The following is a 19,144-nucleotide window of genomic DNA, read 5'->3' as shown; positions in this document are numbered from 1 at the left end:
GGAAGGCGATCCCATCAGTACACGTTCGATGAATTGGCCGAGCAAGTGGGAGCCATGATGAAGGCGAAGGTTAAGTGAGACGTCGCCGGAGACATTTTATCTTTTTGATTGCTTGAGCAGACAATCGCTACCGGGGCTGGCTCAGGGGTGAGTTTCTGAGTTTCTACCAAGTCACGTGGACGAGCATTCACCCGCTGAAATCATTGACGTGCTCGATATGGGGATCAGACAACTATAGAGTAGAGGATAGAGGCAACAAGATATGCCGGCTTTGAAACATACCGGCATGTCTTCGGCCCACTGGCCGACGTTCGCGTCGACTCACGTGACAGAACGATTCTGGGTGGGATTTCCGCTACGGGGCAAGGTGCCGATCCCGATCAGCATCAACTAGACTGTTACGACAAGCTTAGTAGTTGTTAGCAATGGTATATGTAAAAATGTACATGGGGAACATACTTTGACTGTCGACCACAGAGATGGGTGAACGACGAAAGACGTTTGAGGCTCTTTACAATTTCGGCATTCGGCTAAATGACGTTTATCGATTAGATGGCATCCGGCCATGTCCGGGGCCGAGCCAAGAGCTTCCGAATAGCGGACCTCAACTTTCGTTCCCTCGTATTCCCAGTCATTCACCGGCATTGCTGGGGATTACCTCTTTGCTTCCTCGATTATGAAGCATGAGCATCCGCCAGACCGCCCAATGTCGGCGCCTGGGAACGCTCGCGAACCAAGTGAGTACCCTGTCTATATTTTTGACTTACCCTGCAACGCCCCGCCTATTGTGAACCCTAATTGTACAACATTGGCTTATCGAATCCTCCTCCAGACATTCTTGAGGTACGGTAGACTATGCAATGGTAGCGAAACTCCAAGATTTTCTTCGACCGAAACCGGATATCCCACGTCTCGACGAAACTCCGTCAAAGAAAGGCAGCGTGCCGAACGAGAGCAATTGATCAAGTCGCTGAAAGAATCGCCTGGAAAACGCGATGCCAGAAACTTCCTGAAACACTTTGATACCTCTACGAAGGTTCACAAGGCAGCTGCTGTGGAACAGGATCGCGCTGTGCGGGATGCCGTGGAGAAGGCGCATCATAATGAATGGCGCCTGACGAGGACGGGCGTGAACTTGGGGAATCTATATGAGCCGACTAAGGCTATACAAGACAGCCCGGTTTTCTCTCAGCAGCCCTTGCCAGAGAAGCGTGGCCCAGAGCTTGTGGAGCCGCTACATATTGCATTGGTCAAGTTGCGACAACCGCAGGTGCTCGACGATGAGACGCTGGGGGGACTCGCGTTGACCTTAAGCCAGATGGTCCGTCTGGGTTTGAACATCGCAGTTGTGGTTGACTGCGACGACGATGTGGTTCCGAATACGCTCGAACTTAGCCCACCCTGGGAGGACCTGGTCCGTGAGCAATCAACCCGCATCGTCGATGCGTTGGAAGAGTACAACGAACCAGGCGCATTTGAGGTGGATCATGCGTTGACTGTATCGGAGTTGCCCAAGGAAATACCCGCCACTGTCCATACCCGTGGAGTCGTGGAAGTCAAGCACAACCACCTGATATTTCCGCCAATCGAAGATGGCATCATTCCCGTCATCCCGCCCTGGGCTTATAATGCGGAGTTAAAGAAGGTTAGAGTTCGACCGGACGATGTGGTACTGGCGCTGACCCGCGAATTTGCGGGCCTCACCAAGCAGATCGTAGAGGCAGAGGACACGGAGGAAGGTTCTCTCAAGGAATCGAAAGGACCCGACGAGGGGCGACTGCTGGACAGAATCATTGTGCTCGATCCTCTCGGAGGGTTACCATCCGACAACCGGGTGGATGGAGCCCATGTTTTCGTCAATCTGGAAGCTGAATACCAGGACGTGAGGAAGGAGTTAGAAAAGCGGCCTCCGACGGCTGATCTGAGAATCACTTCATCAGAAGCGGAGCCATCACTTGGAGCCAGTAACCCATTCTCGGCATTTGTTGAAACCGAAATGGCACCTTCATGGGGTCCATCTACCCAGAAGATCGAGAGCCCACAAGGGCCTAATCGACACGTCCAGAACCTCGACGTGGTGCAGAAAGCTCTCAAGCTACTGCCTCCTTCTTCATCGGCGCTAATCATCACCCCGACTGAAGCAGCCATATCGTCTCAAGTTCCCTTCATGCCTTCACCCTCCACCGGCGTGCGAACGCGACGCTCCAAAAACCCTCTGATTCACAATCTCCTCACTGATAAGCCGATGATATCCTCATCACTCCCAGCGCCTCTTGTTGACCGTGTTACGGCATCTACCGCTCCGACCCCAGCTACTTTCCTTAAGAAAGGCATCCCCGTCACTCTGATACCGGACCCTCGCCTGACTGGCGGCTGGCAACCACCATCTCCTGGAAATCCTAGCATCGAGTTGGAGAAAGACCCTCGTATCAATTTCCCTAGGCTTGTCGAACTTATCGAAGACTCGTTCAGGAGGAAGCTGGACGCTCGGCATTACCTGGACCGGATACGAGGCCGAGTGGCAGGGTTGATTGTGGCGGGCGACTACGAAGGCGGTGCCATCTGCACGTGGGAGACGCATCCCGATGTGAGGACGACCCCGCCACCAGATTCTCCCCTGTGGGTGCCATATCTGGACAAGTTCGCCGTCCTCACCACTTCTCAGGGCTCTGGTGGCGTGGCCGACATCGTGTGGAATGCGTTGACGCGGTCATGCTTCCCCAATGGCCTTGTATGGCGCAGCAGGACAAGTAACCCCGTGAACAAATGGTATTTCGAAAGAGCGGTCGGAATGTGGAATCTACCAGACGGACAATGGACGATGTTTTGGACCACTGAGGGCGTGGTCGAGGAATGGGCGGAAAAGAAGGCGGAGAAGAGGACGATTACCGCTGATGCTGTGGGCATGAATGAGATGACTAGATGGGACTCCTATGTTGGTGTTTGCGGAGGAGTGGTACCCAGCTGGGCGGACAACAGGAAGCCGGATTAAGTAGTTGACATGGGGGTCAGATACGCCGGAAGAGAATGCCACACGGCACATTACTCCGAACTGTTGGGTCTGAGAGTTGAGACCTTAGGGTGCAATTCGCCTGTACCTGAAGATATTGCAAACAGCCCAGGCACAACTACGCTCCGTTTTTCCATCTCCGCCTTATATCGAACGACAAAGACGCGATTTATGCAGCGTATCAAGCCATTATGAAGACTTCCTCCCATAGGAGACGGTTTCACATTCGGTGTCTTCGGCAGGCGATAGGGACAACCCCTATAAGTATTCGGTGCCTCTCCCATATGCCCACGAGAAGCCCAGAGCAAGTCCCTATTAGCTCCGTAATAGGGATCTTTAAAGAGGCGCAAGGGAACGCCTACACACCCTATTTTAGCTCTTAAGGAGGGGGAGTTGTCGGAGGGAGAGAGAGCGACGGCGGGTTGACTGATGGAGGGTTCCGGATGATGAGTAGATGCTCATTCGCTGAAAGGGGTGATATACTGTGTAGTTGTTGAGGTTGTTGAGACTAACATTGCAGGATAGTCTATACCTAGTACTCTCACTGTAGTGACTAGAATTTTCTGGATTGGATAATGTCATCTCTCTCTGTTGCGATCCACTCAACTTGGTCACCGTCAAATCTCCAGACCATCCTTTTGATGGTGTATAAAAATGCTTCCATTGAGTTCCGTGCTATGCAGAGAACTTTCCCAACCAATAGAGGGTAACTCAACTATCATTCTCTTCGATCCACTTCACGATATCCTTCTGTTGTTGCGCCACGATATTCATCGCCTCATCCGTGTCATACAAATCGTACCAACCAGGAGACTCGTGCGGGGGATCCCCAGCCCACACCATGCCAAAGTCATTGACATATTGTGTCTCCGGTCTCCAGATTCCACCATAGGCCCATGGACAGCTGCCCACATATGCGCCACCACTTTTGAAGCTATCCATCACTGCGCCAATGATGCTCTAGAAGATTTGGTTAGCTGTTCTTCCTTAATGATGCGTTGAACATACCTTAAAATAGGCGTCCTTATGAGTCGTCTTCGCAGAGCTCAAATAAGGATACTCCTTGTCCATATTCTCCCAATTATCCCTCGCCATCCCAAACTCTTCCAAAAACACCGGCTTGCCAATATCCAACGCCCACCGGCTCGAATCCTTGACAAAGGCCACGGCGAAATCCTGCGCTTGTTTGAGGTTCGCCTCGCTGGGATCATACATATCGTAGATGCCCCAATTCTGCACCCAACAATGGGTAGTGGCGTAGTCCACAGTGGACAGATTGTGCACCCTCTTGAAGTAATACTCTCCCTGCTTGCTCTCCAATCCAACGCTGATGAGCTGTTTCGGAGCTAATGCCCGGATATACTTTGAAATGCGTTCAACCCAAGGGAACAGCAAGTCATCCGGGTTCGATTTCAGATATATATTGAAAGGGCCCTCGTAACCGAGTGCCTTCTCGGCCTGTGGCTCGTTCGCAAGCTGCCACGTCATGATTGTCGCATCTTCTGTGTACAACCGCCCGTTGATTGTGTTCCTTCGCGACATCACGGTCTTGATATGGTCTTTATACCATTGCTCCGCTTGGCTGTCACTGTATATCCGGTTCGCGAAGTCCGTGAACTCGGTATATGGCGCGGCGTCAATGCCCTGCACTGTATAGCTTCCCCAACCCGTCCGTGGTTCCTTGCGCTGAGGCGGCGCGCTCATATTCCATGATGATGGATAAGGAATCCTTGTGTTATTATGCGCCCAAGACACAAACTGCGCGAACCCTCCAGACCACTGCCATTCATTTCCGAGCGTCATAGTCGCTCGCATACCGCGTTTGGACATTTCATCCAAGCAGATGTCTAGCCCCACAAATACCTTCTCGTTGTATTGCCCCGGTGCTTCCAGTAGTGGAGGATTCATGCGGAAGGGTTGAGGTGTAGGGGCGCCTTCTGATGCAGCCATTATGCGCAGGTGATTGACCCCTTTGGCGGCCATTTGATCCAGCTCGGTGACGAGTCGTGTGTAGTTGCCGCCTTGAGAGGCATCGGCGGCTAGGTTCATGCAGGCCCAGTAGTTGAGGCCTGTGATGTAGTGGAGGCCCGAGGAGTCTTTGAGGCGGAGGCCATCGACGTGGATGAAGTCGCTGGGGTCGATGCGGTTTGCGTTCTGTCCTTTTCTTCTTTGTGGAATGGCGTTTGCGGCCAGCGAGACTCCGATCAGTGAAAGGAGTAGGAGGATAGAGCGAAGTGCGCCCATTTTGGCCTACAATCAGCACTTGTACCAGATTCTACTAACCGAGGGAAGTCGTCGAAGGAGGCTTTGTATTTTGTATGTTGGTGGATAATTCGTTGTTGATTGACATCATTTAGGTGCATTTCCCGGGTAAGCTACACGGAGCTTCCTATTCGAGCCAGGCAGGGGCAAGGAGCTTAGATTGATGGTTCCATTGAAGGAGGGGCGATGGTTTGGAACTTGGAGGTACAAACTCAAGTACCCCTCATTTATTCTTGCACGATTCTCCCGTGGCTAACGTTGTAACCAGCATTTGGGGTTACCTTAGCTTGAGATCTCAAGCACTGCGTATGTTCTCTAACACAGTAGGAACCACTTTAATAGGATATCTGATAATATTTGAATTAGACTAGACAATGTAGAGTGTTTATCGAGTATAGTAGGCCATGTCCGAGAGTTAGGGCCGCTTCCACGAGGAAAATAAAGTGAGCATATATTTTTTTTAACCCTCACGCAACCAGTGCGGTTCCGCTGAACAAGTTCAACCGCTCTTATGTTGGGCACAAAGTAAATACTTAGTTTCACAAAGGGTAGATCAATTTCTCCCAATTCTCACCCAACTTCTTTAGCGCAACGTTATGCCCAGTCGCTAGTGTTGCAAAAGAGACATAGATAGAAGGGCAACAGCCTGTTATTAGGCGCTATGTTCTACTTAACTGCCATGCTTAAACGGCGGGCAAAACAGACCTTGTTAGGATATTGCAAGTTGCAATGTTTTTGGCACGGCAAATAGGACTGGAGATGGATGAGAGCATACAAAGGACACTTAACGCTTGCTATCAATAAAAATTGGAGAGACTTAAAAGCGACAACTCCGTATGGGTAGTCCAAATACTAATCAAACAGAAGCCACAATCCAGTGTTATATATTCCTTTGATACCCCGACTACCACCTCTATTCTCCAGTCTGTCATTGCTGGCAAAGCGGTTATGCAGCAATCCGCAAGTGGAAAATGCTGATGATCCGGTATATACGGTTAGCAATCTCTCATTCCAGGATTAAGGAGTCGCCCACGTTTTCCTGACACTGACGCTCCTTTCGTATCATTTTAATTCTAGCTGAGGATTATGAGGTTGAGCACAGACTCCGGAATCCATTTGGTCCTACACTAGGCACCTCACAAAGCATTTCCGCCGCCACTAGTCCGCGGGATGAAGCACGCTTCTTCGGTCGAACAACTGTGCGGACGATTGTGGACACCACATGTTGTAATAAAATGCGCACAGCCAATTAGCCACCTAAACGAGGATTACAATGCGAGCGCACGTGGTGTAATCATCTCACAAACAGCGCAAAAGGCCGCTGTTGAAACTCCAAGGCAACAACAAACGGCAGGACGCTTGTGCGTGGATGAGTATTTGCTCGTAGAGTATAAGTACGAGATTGGATACCGGAGAAGTCCCCTGGCCACACGGAACTTCTCATTCACTCCTAGAGATACCACAATGTACCTCCACGCATTGATCCTTTCATTTGCCTCGTCATTCCTAATCAAGCGCACACATGCTCTACCAGAATCCAGCTTCCCTAGCCGGTGTGCCTCCCTTCCGCAAAACCTTAACTTGAAAGACTACCCCGGTGCCACCGTCACAATCGCCAAATATCTCCCAGCGAACTCTACAATCGACCACGCAGCCGAAGGCCGTAACGCAACATGCATCGCTATGTTCGACGCTCCGCCCCTTCCGGTCAATATTTGCCGCTTGCAACTTCGCGTACCGACGTCCCACAGCAGCGGCGTGATCATGGAAGCATGGCTCCCGGAGAACTGGTCCGGGAGATTTCTTTCAACGGGAAATGGTGGACTAGCGGGTTGTATTCAGTACAGTGACATTGCGTATGCTACAAAGTACGGATTCGCCGCCGTGGGGACCGATAACGGACACCCTGGCACTTCACCGGGCGCGTTTTATCATCAACCAGAAGTTTTGAGGGATTTTGTTTGGAGGGCGCTGTATACGGGAGTAGTGGTTGGGAAGGAAATTACAAGACAGTTCTATGGAAAGAGGCACGCGAAGTCGTACTATTTCGGGTGCTCGACAGGCGGACGGCAGGGTTTCAAGGCGGTCCAAGATCACCCGGAGTTATTCGATGGAGTGGTTGCAGGAGCCCCCGCGATTGAATTTACGGGAACGCTGGGATGGGCCACGGCTATGATGGCGACGTTGTGGAATCCTGCTAGCGAGGAGTATCTGTCGGAACAGGATTGGCAGCAAGTTACGAAGGAGGTAGTACGCCAGTGCGACGGTAAAGATGGCGTCAAGGACGGCATCATAGAAGCGGTACAGAACTGCAAGCCGGACCTATTGAACCTAAAGTGCCGGGTCGACAACCAATCGGAGTGGTGCCTCTCGGAGGTGAAATTCGAAGGCCTGAAAAGAGTTTATGGCCCTTTGGTTGACCAAGGGATGATCAGATATCCGGGCTTGACACCGGGAGCTGAAGCGGCAACTCAGGCCGGATGGAAACTGTTCAGGGATCTGAATACCATCAGTGAATGGATCCGCTTCGTCGTCAAAGAAGACGAACATTACAACGTGGTCCCCACAACTCAAGATGCCGTGGATATACTACGGACGAATCCCTTCAATATTCGCACTTTCGAAACCGACATCTCCAAGTTCCGCAAGCGGGGAGGAAAGGTCCTGCACTGGCATGGCCAAGTCGATGAGCTACTTCCCATCGGGACCTCGGACCGCTACTACGACCTTGTCGCGCAGACTCTGAAAGCTTCTCCCAACGAGCTGGACAGCTTCTATCGCTACTTCCGCATCTCGGGCATGAACCATTGCGCGGGAGGCCCTGGTGGCTGGGCCATCGGTCAAGCTTGGGGAACATCTGCCAGTGACCATCCAAACGACAATGTGCTGCTTAGTATCGTGGACTGGGTTGAGAAAGGGAAAGCGCCGGGGTTTATCAGGGGAACGAAATGGTTGAATGACGATCCGGCACAGGGTGTTGTTTTTACAAGAAAGCATTGTAAGTACCCAGATGTGAATCGATACTTTGGAACGGGAAATGGAACCGATGAGGATGGGTGGCGATGCGTGAGGAACGGTCATGGAACACACTAAGGACGGACGATCCCAGTAATAGCGTAATGTTGCAGCCGCTAGATATGTTACTTGAAAATCTATTGAAAGGAGCGGAACCTAGATCGCTCGCATGATCTCGGCCTTGATGCTACTCTTAGCCACATGAGTTAGTATTGCAAGCACATGTAATACATGCGGGACCTCCTTTCTTATCAAGCGTGCTCTCCTTTAGGCGATGTTCATCATTCTTCTCTCCACCGCACTGTGGGAGAGTGGCGGCGACGCAAACCCCGACCCCGAGGCCGCGGAGACTGAAGTAAACGCGCGCATTGCATTGGGAAGACCATTAGGAAGCTGCGATAAGGCCACTACAGTAGTCTCTGGTAGAGCACGAAGGGAGCTGGTATCAACCATTGTGTCCTGAAAAGTGTTGCGGATCCTTCGAGCCGACTTCTTTGAGAAGATGTACCAGCCACTCAAGACCAAGCCCGTAAGGCCCGACGCAACGAGTGCGTAAAGCCAGATCCACTTGGAGACAACCCGGTCACTCTCTTTCGGGTGGAAGTTGAAGAAATCTGTGCTAAAGAGTGTCTGCGGTGGGATAAGTTTGAATCATTTGACAAGTTTAACAAAGCGCAGTACCTATCGCAATCAAAGTTGGTGGGAGGAACCCCAGAGTGACGGCGGCAATAAGCCGCATGTCAGTACTATCCCTCCGCGTCAAGAGAGCGACCTTGTTTGAATCAAGGGCGATGGACCGCATCACGGAGCTGTCGTGCAAGCTCAGCTCCGCCAGTTGTCGAGAGGCGGCGGCACGTTCAATGTTCACCTGGCTGTCCCGTTGATTCACAAAGTTATATATCTGCAGATAACCAGTGCTGCGATTGAAGTGCAGGGCGTACAGCGAACCGTTTGCAATTGGATATCTGCGTGTTGTATTGAAGATAAAGTGCGACTCTGCAAACTGACAAGCAGATCCTCGGCATTTGTTATGCTGACATTCACTACATTGCGTAGCGTGGAGGGTTTCGAGACCTGAATTGGGAAGACCTCCTTTAGACGTCTACACGATTGCTTCAGCGTCTTCAGCGCAAAGTCATCCCATGCGAGGCTATGCCACATCACCGTAATTTTATGCGTGAGTGCATCGATATCAAGTGGACGTTTGCGGAGGAGTGCCTCCTCAATGGTCAGTGCATGCCTGTTTGGAGCTGAATATTCTCTAGCTCGGCGCGGCGGTGACTTGTGCGGATCACCCTGACTTCAAGAAGGATACCAAGCCAGACCACAATAGCGAGTCTAGGGTCATCGGCGTGACCACTCAGTCTTATAAGCTCGCGTTTAAATGGGCGGGTTTGATGACCGCACAGGCCTATGATGAAGCAATCTGCGCTTTGAGTGTTGTAATCGAAAGTGAGTGCAATTCCAGCTGAGCCGAGTGTTGCTAAGAAACCTCTTAAGGGCCTGAGATTAGCTATAACTGAAGATCACCGAAACTGATTCTGGACATGCCATGTTTTCCGATACCTGGATCATACTCGGTGACGATGGATGCATGTAGCACGAGATAGTCAAGGAAGCCAGTCGGTAGCGCAAAAGTGGAGCAAATTTCTTTCCACGTTGACTGTTTGAACGGAATTGGGACCTCTTCTATTCCCAGGTCAATCCGTTCTGCGCTGAATCTAAAACATATCAGTGATACTCTTACATTCCGTGGTTGTAAACTCACAAAACCCGCAATCTGTTATTGGCCACCCTCCGCCTTCCAATGTACAGCACGATCTGTTCTTGCCGTAAATTCACGTCGTCAAATCTACTACCTTCGTCATCCTCGTTCGAGGTGTGATACAACTCAAAAATGGTATGACCGTCTCTTGGAACGAACATACTGAATTCGAGTTTACTTCGGATAACGTTAACATGACGCAGATTGATTGAGCGATGAACAGAAGGAGGAGTGATGATCTGTCGCAAAGAAGAACCCAGTGGGGTTTCCGCCGCAAAGATCACAACGTACGACTGTTTTTGTCTTTAGCCGTTGTTGAAGAAGTTGACGCGGTACAAAGCGTAACATGGTAGTACAACAAACCAATCAACCGAACACCTTTCGAAACCCAATACCCGCGGGCCCAATGTTCAAGCTCAAGCTCAATTTCCACCTATTCGCATTCGCCGTCCTTTCAAAAGTGTCCATTCTATCTTCCCACTCCCTCGCCCTGGATGCAAATTCGTGTGCTCGTCGCTGCGAATCCCTCTGCCGCCTCTTCACGACTGTTTCACGAGAATCTCGCACAATGGCGTCTTTCATACCTTCTATCCCATCCATGGTCCACTGAGGCATATTATCGTACATCAAGGTGCCATTTCGCGATTGCGCCACGAAGCCGCCATACCGGTATGGGTGAAGTGTCACGTTCACAACTTCCTCAATGCCACGGTCTTGCCTACGTGCATAATCCAGCATTTGGGATAGCATGCGGTAGTTTCCTAGATCCCAGATTGCTGCGTCCTTTTCGGTGATGAGGAGGAAGTCGTTGTCCGCGCCGAGAGCGACGATGCGAGGTTGGTCCGTAAAGGCACCGTTCTGAATCCTTGATTGCAGTTTCTCTAGGAGAAGGGGAGGAAGGTTCATCCAGAGGTAAGATGAACCATCACCAGCAAAGAAGGATGCATTGTAAGGCCCCAGAGTGAGGCGAAGATTTGGTATCGAGCGGAGGTAGATATTTTTCTCATTTTTGGCATAGAGGAAGTCGTGTAGCTCAGTGGGGAGGTTCTCGGAAGCTGGATAGCCGTTACCAAAACGAAGGACATTGGGAGACATATCTGAACCTACCTATATGATCCACCCCCTGTTTGTCTCGATACGTTATGAGAAAGCTGCTCTGATATCCCAACGTCACGTGATGCACCTCTCCCACTTGTTTCGAACTGAGCAGAATCTGAAGTCTCTTCGGCAGGCGAGAACTAAAGAATTTGTTAGCTACTGTCTCTCACGGCTTACAAAATCTAGCGTACTGGTCACGTTTTGAAGGACATTGAAGAAAGTGGCCACCTCTTTGACCAAATGCGAAGATGGTGTCACACATGTTGAGGTGTTTGTGGTGAAATGCTTCGAGAAGTAGTCATTGCAAGGTCGCAACCTTAGTTGGGAGGAGAACTTTTTATGCTTTTGTCACATCATATCCGACGTGAGAAAGCGTCTGCGTTGGAAGTCTGGAGTTGACCGTTCAAAGGGAGTTGGCGATGCCAAGAATTCATTCACCAAGCAGGTTTCAGCCGTTTGGGACTCTTTCCCAGGCTCCGTTTGAGTTCATGAACGTGAAACGACGAGGTATCATGAATTGTCTGACATATTATGGCCCAGCACTGCGACTGCCTCTTCTTGATTTAGCTCTTTTGAGTTTGTATCGTGTTGAGGGAAGGGTCGCTTATGACGTCATATTCCCTTTAACGCAGCTGTACCATGAACGGAATATCGAGTAGTACTAGATCGTTTTTCTCTTTTGGACCTAATGAGAGCTATATATCGAATAGTTATGAAGGACTAACATAGTAAGTTACTCATGATTTGAGGTCTGGTTTCGTGTTTAAATCCTTACAGTCGCAACCTCCCTCTGCCGCTATATCAACTCATCATTTCGGGAAGAGTGGTAAGCGCGCACTGGGCCGCTCTTGGGCCGGTACAAGAATCATGGCTTTTAAGCTACACAGATGGGGAAGGGAAGAATAACCTTGGTATTTACCACAGTCATACCATTTTGGACGTCAAGTTGACCATTGGCCGAAGCTTGGGGCGAGGAGATCCCTTGGGAGTTAGAAGAGATCCTCGGATCTATCAAACCCAACCCTCATATCTACGTATATCTAGGCCCTAAAGAGTCCTTCATAGCCTGGGGACCGAGCTTCATCCGATGGACTGCCCTGCCCTCTGGGTTAGAAGCTTCTCTGCAGGGTTGGCTCACTCCCTCTGGATGGAGAGCGGGGCCTCCAAGGATCGTGACCTGGGGACGGAAAGGTGCTTATTTTGCCTTGAGTGAGTATGGGGAGGTTAAGTATCGCACTGGATCAGGCGACTCTTGGCGTACTTTTAAAGAGACGGTAGAAGAATGGGAGGCCGAAGCTGGGTTTTCATGGAATGACCTCGCGGTATGTGACAATCGAGTTGCATGCGTTGACACGTCTTCTCATACACTAGCACAGTATATAACTCTCGACTCAACCGTGCCGGATCAGTTCGTCATGATGAGAGTCGACAGGACATGGGCTGGATCCATAGGCGACGGCAATGAGCAGGCTCTTGAAGCGTTTGTGCACAACTTCTTCACATCCGTCAAGTCTAAGTCGAAGACGCAGCCAAATCAGAAAAGCAATGACAATAACCGGTCAGACGGCGGAACAAACCAAAGGTCAACTGTTCCCGATGCCGCGACAAGAGCACACTACGAAAAGTGGGCAGCTGAGGTGTCAAGCGCGTTCTCTTCGGCGCTTGCTGCCGCTGGAGGAAAAGCAGGACCAAAGAAATTGGAAATTCGCAATGGCAATCCTCGAGCATCGACACCGCAGAGTCCAAACGGAAAGAGGCAAGCAAAGCTGCTGACGTCGTTCCCCTATCTCCCCTCCGAAGTCACTATCTGCGAGCTGGACGTTTGTCGTGTATCAAAAGTCGATCCTGGGGGCTTAAGGGCCTGTAGGCACGACGTGGAACGGTTCTTACGCGCTTCAGGGCAGTACAGCAAAGAGTTCTTGAGACAAGAACGAATCAGGTGGCATCCAGATCGCTTTGGTCGGTTGTGCAGCGCAGATTGGAGAGATGATGGGAGGAGGTTGGCGGAAGAGATGTTCAAGATTATAGACAATCTCATTGCTGATCTGGACACAGATCAGGGCTGAATTGGCGGGTATAATCCAGGTGGATCTGTCCATGCGAAGTTGTATATCTCGTTGTCGCTGAATTTGTAACCCCCTCATTCAAGAAACACTCCCGCATGTAGTCGGCAGAGTTCTCGCGATCTTGAAGAAATCCGTACTGCTTTGTTCGTATGGAGCCGGACTGGGCTTATGAGTGTGGTGCAGGTAGGCCTTTGTTTGCCACCCGATGCGCTGCAGATGTTCTTTCAGGACCCCAACCCTGGTTTCTTCTCCTTCTCCTTATCAACGGTTATGATTCTGGGCATCACCCTCTTCAACTCCTCCTTGTCCTGCTCAGTTGGCACCAGTCCGAGCTTCTCCTCCACCTTGTCAGACATGAACATGCCGAACACTGCGTACCCCATGATGCCAACTCCGATGAGTATGCGCGTCTTGGGCGCAATGCCCTTGTACCACCTGAGTTCTTGTTAGCTGAATCGGCATGACCGATGTGAATAGTATACGCACTGCCAGACAGCCATTGAGGATGCTGGTAGAGCAGAGGACGACGGGGATGCAGAAAAGCTCGGCGGAAGGAGCAGCGCCAAGACTATTTACTTTAACGACATGCAAACCTTCCTCCGGCCACCTGGAGCATCCATTCGCAATTTCCACGGCCAACCCCGCCTCTCACAGCATATCTTTTGCCCGAACGGCAATGCCACAGCGCAAGTGAAGGCCGACTACCGCAGGCTCGATGTGACGAGACGCCAATTCGCCGTAATCGACTACTCTACGCCGTGCACATATCCCCTCCATGATTGCACCATCTCAGCCCTCGAGAACAGCCCAGGTCCCTGGACTGTGGATATAAGATCCGCACAACATGCCCGGATTCCGCCGCTGGGGCAAGTCCAAGTTCCAGAAGAATCCCGAGTCGTCCTTCAAGCTCTTAGCCGCCGTCCTCGTCATCACCTTCTACCTCATTATCAAGGAGTTTTCGCACCCGACTTTTCGGCAAGACACAAGGATCGCCACGTTTGGGGCGCATATACAGTACACAGAATGGCAGAATGGGACGGAGAGGGCCGATGTGGAAAAAGCGGACAAGGTGCGCGAGGCTATGAAGCATACATTCTGGAAATACAGGCATAACGCGTGGGGCCAAGATGCTATCAAACCCGTCACCGGAGCCAATGACTCTTCGCGGAATGCCTGGGGAGCTTTCATTGTTGACGCTTCGACGACGCTGGCGCTCATGGGTCTATGGGAGGAACTGGCGGAGTGTGTTCGATTCATAGTTGAGATTGACTTCTCAACTGCACACGGCCTCGTGGATCCATCCGAAGCAACGACAAGATATCTAGGAGCTTTGACCTCTCTTGTAGACTTGTCCGAAGCCGGCATCATTCCAGGGAGCGTCTTAGACATGGAGACACGGGTGAAGATACTACAGCAGGCTGTTGCCCTCGCAGATAATCTGGGACCCGCGTATGACACGCCCACCGGTATGCCATGGCCCCGTGTAAACTTCAGGACTGGCAGAGGCGTTCCTGGTCCTCCAGAAGTTTACCTCGAAGACCCAGATCAATCCCGCTATGATGGTCCAGCGATCTCACCCGCGCGCGGTGGCTCGGCCATCCTTGAGAATCGCGTACTAAGCCGCATGACTGGAAACAATATCTACGCAAAAAATGCAACCCTCGCATGGGCGCCGCTTGTATGGAGCAACTACACTGCTACATGGAGCGGCATGATTGACGCACCGATAAACATCATGACAGGAGAACCAGTCGGGCGCCAACGCCATTGGGACGCCGGCCACGACGCCTATTACGAATATCTCCTCAAGATGACCCTTCTGGCACCCCGCTCTGATCCTCATCTCGCAGTCTACAAGCGCCGCTTTGTAGACTCTGCCTACTCCCTTCGCGGATCACTAGCCACCCGCTCGACCCCAGTTTCGGATCACCTAATGCAGCATCTTTTTCTCGGCATGCAGGATCGCCGATGGTACCTCAACCGCCAGTCCCATGCCGCCTGCGCTGCACCCGGAGTGCTTCTCCTGGCCGCAAAACTCTACGACGAGCCTGCCCTACGAACGTTTGCCCTCGCCCTTTTAGAAGGCTGCCATCACACATACGCATCTACTCCATCCAAAATCGGGCCCGAAACCTGGTCCTGGATCCCCAATCGCGTCACCACCGAGTCACAAGCCTTCCAAACGGAAACAGGCCGCGAAGATAAAGAACTAAAAGCCCACGGTTTCTGGGCCGTCGACGGGCGATATAGAGGCCGTCCGGAGTACTTGGAATCCCTCTTCTACGCCTGGCGCATTACCGGTCAACAGCGCTATAGGGACTGGGCGTGGGAAGCATTTCTCGCCATGGAAACGCACTGCCGCGCCCCGTTTGGATACGCGCAATTAGCGGATGTGGGCAGAGTGAAGGAGGAGGAGTGGTCTGGCAAGGGAGAGGGGAGATGGATTGACAAGCAAGAGAGTTATTGGGCTGCGGAGACGCTGAAGTATGCGTATTTGGTGTTTAGTGGCGTGGATGTGGCGAGTTTGGATCAGTGGGTGTTTAGTGCTGGGGGTCATGTGTTCAGGATGATTCGGTAGGAAATGAGGATGGGATGGTTAGCGTTGTATGTATGGGCGTTCGGCGTCTGATACCCGTCCAGTCGTCATGTTTTTCTCGGTTGGGGACGCCTTAAATGGAAATCAAGATCTCTCTCTGTTCTAACAGATTTAGACTACCCTACAATACTCTTGCCTGCTCTCCTACCTCCACCCCCGCAACGTACGTAGGCTAAACATATCTTCCTCGGCCTTCGTACAAGGTATTGCAAAAGTTCCACAAAGGAAACAGGGCAACAGTCCTGCGAATTGACACTCGCTTCGCCTGCTTGTGCGACGGATTGCATTGTCTCCATGTAGGATGTGGTGGAACAGCGTACAAGGGGTGAATGCGGTTGAAGACCTTAGAGTGCTGCGGTGGGGCGGGTAGATGCGGATAAGAATGTGCAAGAAGGACGGCAGCGGGGAAAGTGCTGGAGAATGGGTCTGGGTGAGTCCTGAGGGGAGAATGTAGGGGTTCGATGGGAGGGTGGAAACAGTGCGCTCTTGGGTTAAGGTTGCAAGTTCAGTTCACTTGGACAGACCAGGGAAGTGGCAACAGGGAGGGGTATGTTATTATATATTAGTATAGATGGAATGATACAGGGTATATATATACAGTTGATAGCCGTCATTCGTGGTCATTCATTACTGGCATCAGTTCCCCAAGTTCTCAGAAGAAAGACGAATCGATAGATCCATCCTAGGGCAATGAGCAGCGTCGTGTTGAGCGAACCCTCGAAAAACCGCACCCTCAAAGCAGGAAGCAAGACGTATTCTCCAACCTTGCCGTGGCGTTGCCTGCTACAACGTGGATCAGTCTCTCACTTCCCCCTAGCCACTCCTCCCACTGAGTTTGTTTCTCCATCCCACCATCCAGGCACTCTTCGTTCCTCATCTACATTCTCCACCCCTTCAGCACTCCCGACACTGTCCACACTAGTGCCAGTATCGGAAGCGGCATCACTGCAATTCGTCGGAGCAGCAGTAGTATCCAAACTCTCCAGAACGGTCGCCCAATCCGACATTTCGAGGAGATCATGAGGCGCTTCTTCGGGTATCCTGGGCAAGGAGGAACTCAGTTCTGGATGGCGGTCTTGCGGCGAGAGATGCGGTGTTCGTGGGGTGCGTCGGTATGGTATAAGGTATTGGTTGGAGTGTTGGGGACTGTTTGTGGGGGCACTGAAATTGAAAAGGTTAGTAGATGTTCTCATAAGGACATAAGCAATGAAGGGAGATGCAATCTTACAGTGCGTTATCGTCGACACAAGAATCAAAGTCTTCACAGCCGTTTATGATCATGTGCCTGAGTCTCTTCTCCTTCAACATAATTTGCTGCAGCTCTTTTTCCGTCTTGGATGACATTCGTCTGTGTTTGTGCGGTTTGCTTGCGGGATGGAGGTCTGACATTGGCTCTACTAATCCGTGGGAGGAACAGATATTCACGCTTCTGATTATTCGGGAGTGGGACAGTGGATATGACGAAATTTCGATGTTTGAGGTTCTGTGGATCGAGGAAATTTGGACTACCTCTCTCACTCCATAATATATGCTCTTCTCCCCCCATGCGCTTTCCGTCCGTCATGTCCGTCATGTACCACACCGCAAAGCTGACCGCAAGCATGAACAGAAATGCACGCAGCAGGCAAAAGGGCGGCCCAGGCCTATCGGTCACACAGGCATGTACCTCGTTTTCCCATACAGGTGGGGCGCATGTGGTGGAATGTTGTGTACCAAGGAACAGTTGGGGTTATGTCAGTGTGCTCAGTCTGTCATTTCCACTCGTAACAATACTTCACCGTGCGACTTACTGAACGGCGCGAGCTTCGTATGCTGATGAGCGAGAGTTGTGTACACGCGTAAGTTTGGGTTGAGAGGTGCTGTGGTCCGGATTCGGGTTATGTGGAATGCACTCTTTCTATATTTGACTTCATCGAGCGGACCCCTTAGCAGCGCGGGATATGCCGCTCTTCTCATGCACCCTGCGGAAAAACCCAGAACGTGGTACAGGCTGAGTATCTCGGGAGCTTGATGCCAAGTCTAGAGGACTCGAAGGACGGCGTGCCCGACGGACTTGAGCGGTATGGTTCCCTGCAGAAGGAACGAGATGATGCAGGATGCGGAAGCGTGCAGAACCTGTTGTGGACGTGTTAGGCCGAGAAGTTGTGAGAGGGTTGTGGGAATGGTACAATTCGGGCATGCGCCGAAATGACTGAAGCTGTCATCCGTCAAGATTGCAAGCGTAAATGAAGCATGTCCTTGCGAAAACCTAGTACGAGAACGGCGTCGTCTGCATATACGTCAATGCGTGCTGATAAACGGCGTTGATGGGGAATGAGTGAGTGGTCAGAAGACGCCATTCCCGAAAATCTAGAAGCAGACGAGTAGTTCGGAATACCGATAGCAGCGCTGAAGCCGCTCGGAACTCGCATTTTGTAGTAGTGGGCGGGCCGAAGTCGAAGGCAAGAATAGCTGTTGCACAAGAGACATCCCAGGGCATGCACAGGCGCCTTTGCGTTACCTTACGTGCTCTGGAATTCATGCAAGCCGTTCTTGAAGATATCCTCTTATGTGTTTCATGCCTGGGGAATCTTATGGAGAGACTCTTACGAATGGTGTGGGAGGTGGTAGGTAGGGAAGCAATGCCGGTAGGTGTGTTGTCTCCTGATCTTTCCAGCCAGAGTCTTTCAGGTGAGCTGCCATGTGTAATGGCGGTCTAAACACTGTGGCTTATGCTGTGCTACCAAGATGGCTGCATCTATTTCCACGATAGATCCATTCGTGTGACTTAAGGGTTAGGCCGAGAGTGAGTAGCCTGGGGGGTTGATATGTACACCAAGATCAGTCACCGGTATATGAACTATAAGTAACCTGGGCATGTACAGAAGAATGGAGATAGTTCGTGTACCGGTGCCTCAATACGTGAAACTCTTGTGTGGTTTTGACGATGAGGTCCGGAGTGTTAGTCACATGACAAGAAGCCCACCCGTCCATGGGTGAAGAAGGCGTCAATATCTGGAAGCAAATAGATGCAGAGAGCTTCGTCGGTCGTTGTGATAGTCCATGTTCGCAGAGACTGGTTCAAGGGGAGAATTGGCGGTCCGGGCCGATGAAGAGCCTTCCACGTGACTACTACCGAAGTAAGCTTAGCTCGAAATGCGCTTGGTTTCACTCCCGTCGAAGTTGGGATGAGAGCCCTCGTCATGTCGCCGTTGAAACAAGTCCATTGATGGCGACGTTTCCGCCTTCATTTAAGATGTCCCACTGCCATCCCCATTGCCATCCCCATGACCTCCTCTTTCGGGACGACGTCTGCCAGGTCAGCACCTGACAATTCTCACCAGGATGTTCGC

The 19,144-nt window shown here is 51.3% G+C and overlaps 8 protein-coding genes across 8 annotated transcripts; 4 read left to right on the top strand and 4 right to left on the bottom strand.

The window, feature by feature from the left end:
• Nucleotides 1-683: 683 nt before the first annotated feature.
• Nucleotides 684-2,992, top strand: EI97DRAFT_443163 (N-acetylglutamate synthase; the record flags this gene model as incomplete). Its single annotated transcript, XM_033799799.1, has 2 exons — nucleotides 684-737; nucleotides 833-2,992. 2 exons carry the CDS (start codon nucleotides 684-686, stop codon nucleotides 2,990-2,992), a joined length of 2,214 nt encoding a protein of 737 aa, XP_033653294.1.
• A 729-nt stretch (nucleotides 2,993-3,721) lies between these two features.
• EI97DRAFT_494640 (glycoside hydrolase) lies at nucleotides 3,722-5,373 on the bottom strand (the record flags this gene model as incomplete). The annotated part of the gene is made up of 3 exons (XM_033802402.1): nucleotides 3,722-3,970; nucleotides 4,019-5,177; nucleotides 5,294-5,373. The coding sequence occupies 3 exons, from the start codon at nucleotides 5,371-5,373 to the stop codon at nucleotides 3,722-3,724; spliced, it is 1,488 nt and encodes a 495-aa protein (XP_033653293.1).
• Nucleotides 5,374-6,442: 1,069 nt separating this feature from the next.
• EI97DRAFT_494639 (putative feruloyl esterase B-1) lies at nucleotides 6,443-8,693 on the top strand (the record flags this gene model as incomplete). The annotated part of the gene is made up of 2 exons (XM_033802401.1): nucleotides 6,443-6,560; nucleotides 6,807-8,693. The coding sequence occupies 2 exons, from the start codon at nucleotides 6,443-6,445 to the stop codon at nucleotides 8,363-8,365; spliced, it is 1,677 nt and encodes a 558-aa protein (XP_033653292.1). The 3' UTR covers nucleotides 8,366-8,693.
• A 1,725-nt stretch (nucleotides 8,694-10,418) lies between these two features.
• EI97DRAFT_378790 (uncharacterized protein) lies at nucleotides 10,419-11,412 on the bottom strand (the record flags this gene model as incomplete). The annotated part of the gene is made up of 3 exons (XM_033795682.1): nucleotides 10,419-11,107; nucleotides 11,160-11,290; nucleotides 11,342-11,412. 3 exons carry the CDS (start codon nucleotides 11,410-11,412, stop codon nucleotides 10,419-10,421), a joined length of 891 nt encoding a protein of 296 aa, XP_033653291.1.
• Nucleotides 11,413-11,789: 377 nt separating this feature from the next.
• EI97DRAFT_450918 (uncharacterized protein) lies at nucleotides 11,790-13,216 on the top strand (the record flags this gene model as incomplete). Its single annotated transcript, XM_033800311.1, has 4 exons — nucleotides 11,790-11,878; nucleotides 11,928-12,061; nucleotides 12,114-12,472; nucleotides 12,527-13,216. 4 exons carry the CDS (start codon nucleotides 11,790-11,792, stop codon nucleotides 13,214-13,216), a joined length of 1,272 nt encoding a protein of 423 aa, XP_033653290.1.
• A 224-nt stretch (nucleotides 13,217-13,440) lies between these two features.
• EI97DRAFT_459205 (uncharacterized protein) lies at nucleotides 13,441-13,716 on the bottom strand (the record flags this gene model as incomplete). The annotated part of the gene is made up of 2 exons (XM_033800983.1): nucleotides 13,441-13,651; nucleotides 13,703-13,716. The coding sequence occupies 2 exons, from the start codon at nucleotides 13,714-13,716 to the stop codon at nucleotides 13,441-13,443; spliced, it is 225 nt and encodes a 74-aa protein (XP_033653289.1).
• Nucleotides 13,717-13,817: 101 nt separating this feature from the next.
• EI97DRAFT_434155 (mannosyl-oligosaccharide alpha-1,2-mannosidase-like protein) lies at nucleotides 13,818-16,259 on the top strand. Its single transcript, XM_033798553.1, has one exon. It carries the CDS (start codon nucleotides 14,061-14,063, stop codon nucleotides 15,792-15,794), a length of 1,734 nt encoding a protein of 577 aa, XP_033653288.1. The 5' UTR covers nucleotides 13,818-14,060; the 3' UTR covers nucleotides 15,795-16,259.
• A 161-nt stretch (nucleotides 16,260-16,420) lies between these two features.
• On the bottom strand, nucleotides 16,421-17,156 carry EI97DRAFT_467887 (uncharacterized protein; the record flags this gene model as incomplete). Its single annotated transcript, XM_033801626.1, has 2 exons — nucleotides 16,421-16,973; nucleotides 17,041-17,156. 2 exons carry the CDS (start codon nucleotides 17,154-17,156, stop codon nucleotides 16,616-16,618), a joined length of 474 nt encoding a protein of 157 aa, XP_033653287.1. The 3' UTR covers nucleotides 16,421-16,615.
• Nucleotides 17,157-19,144: the final 1,988 nt, after the last annotated feature.

Source organism: Westerdykella ornata (genome assembly GCF_010094085.1).
Source record: "Westerdykella ornata strain CBS 379.55 unplaced genomic scaffold EI97scaffold_13, whole genome shotgun sequence".
Lineage (NCBI taxonomy): Eukaryota > Fungi > Ascomycota > Dothideomycetes > Pleosporales > Sporormiaceae > Westerdykella > Westerdykella ornata.
Note: the sequence above shows the minus strand (reverse complement) of the source record. Positions and strands in the feature narration are given on the sequence as shown.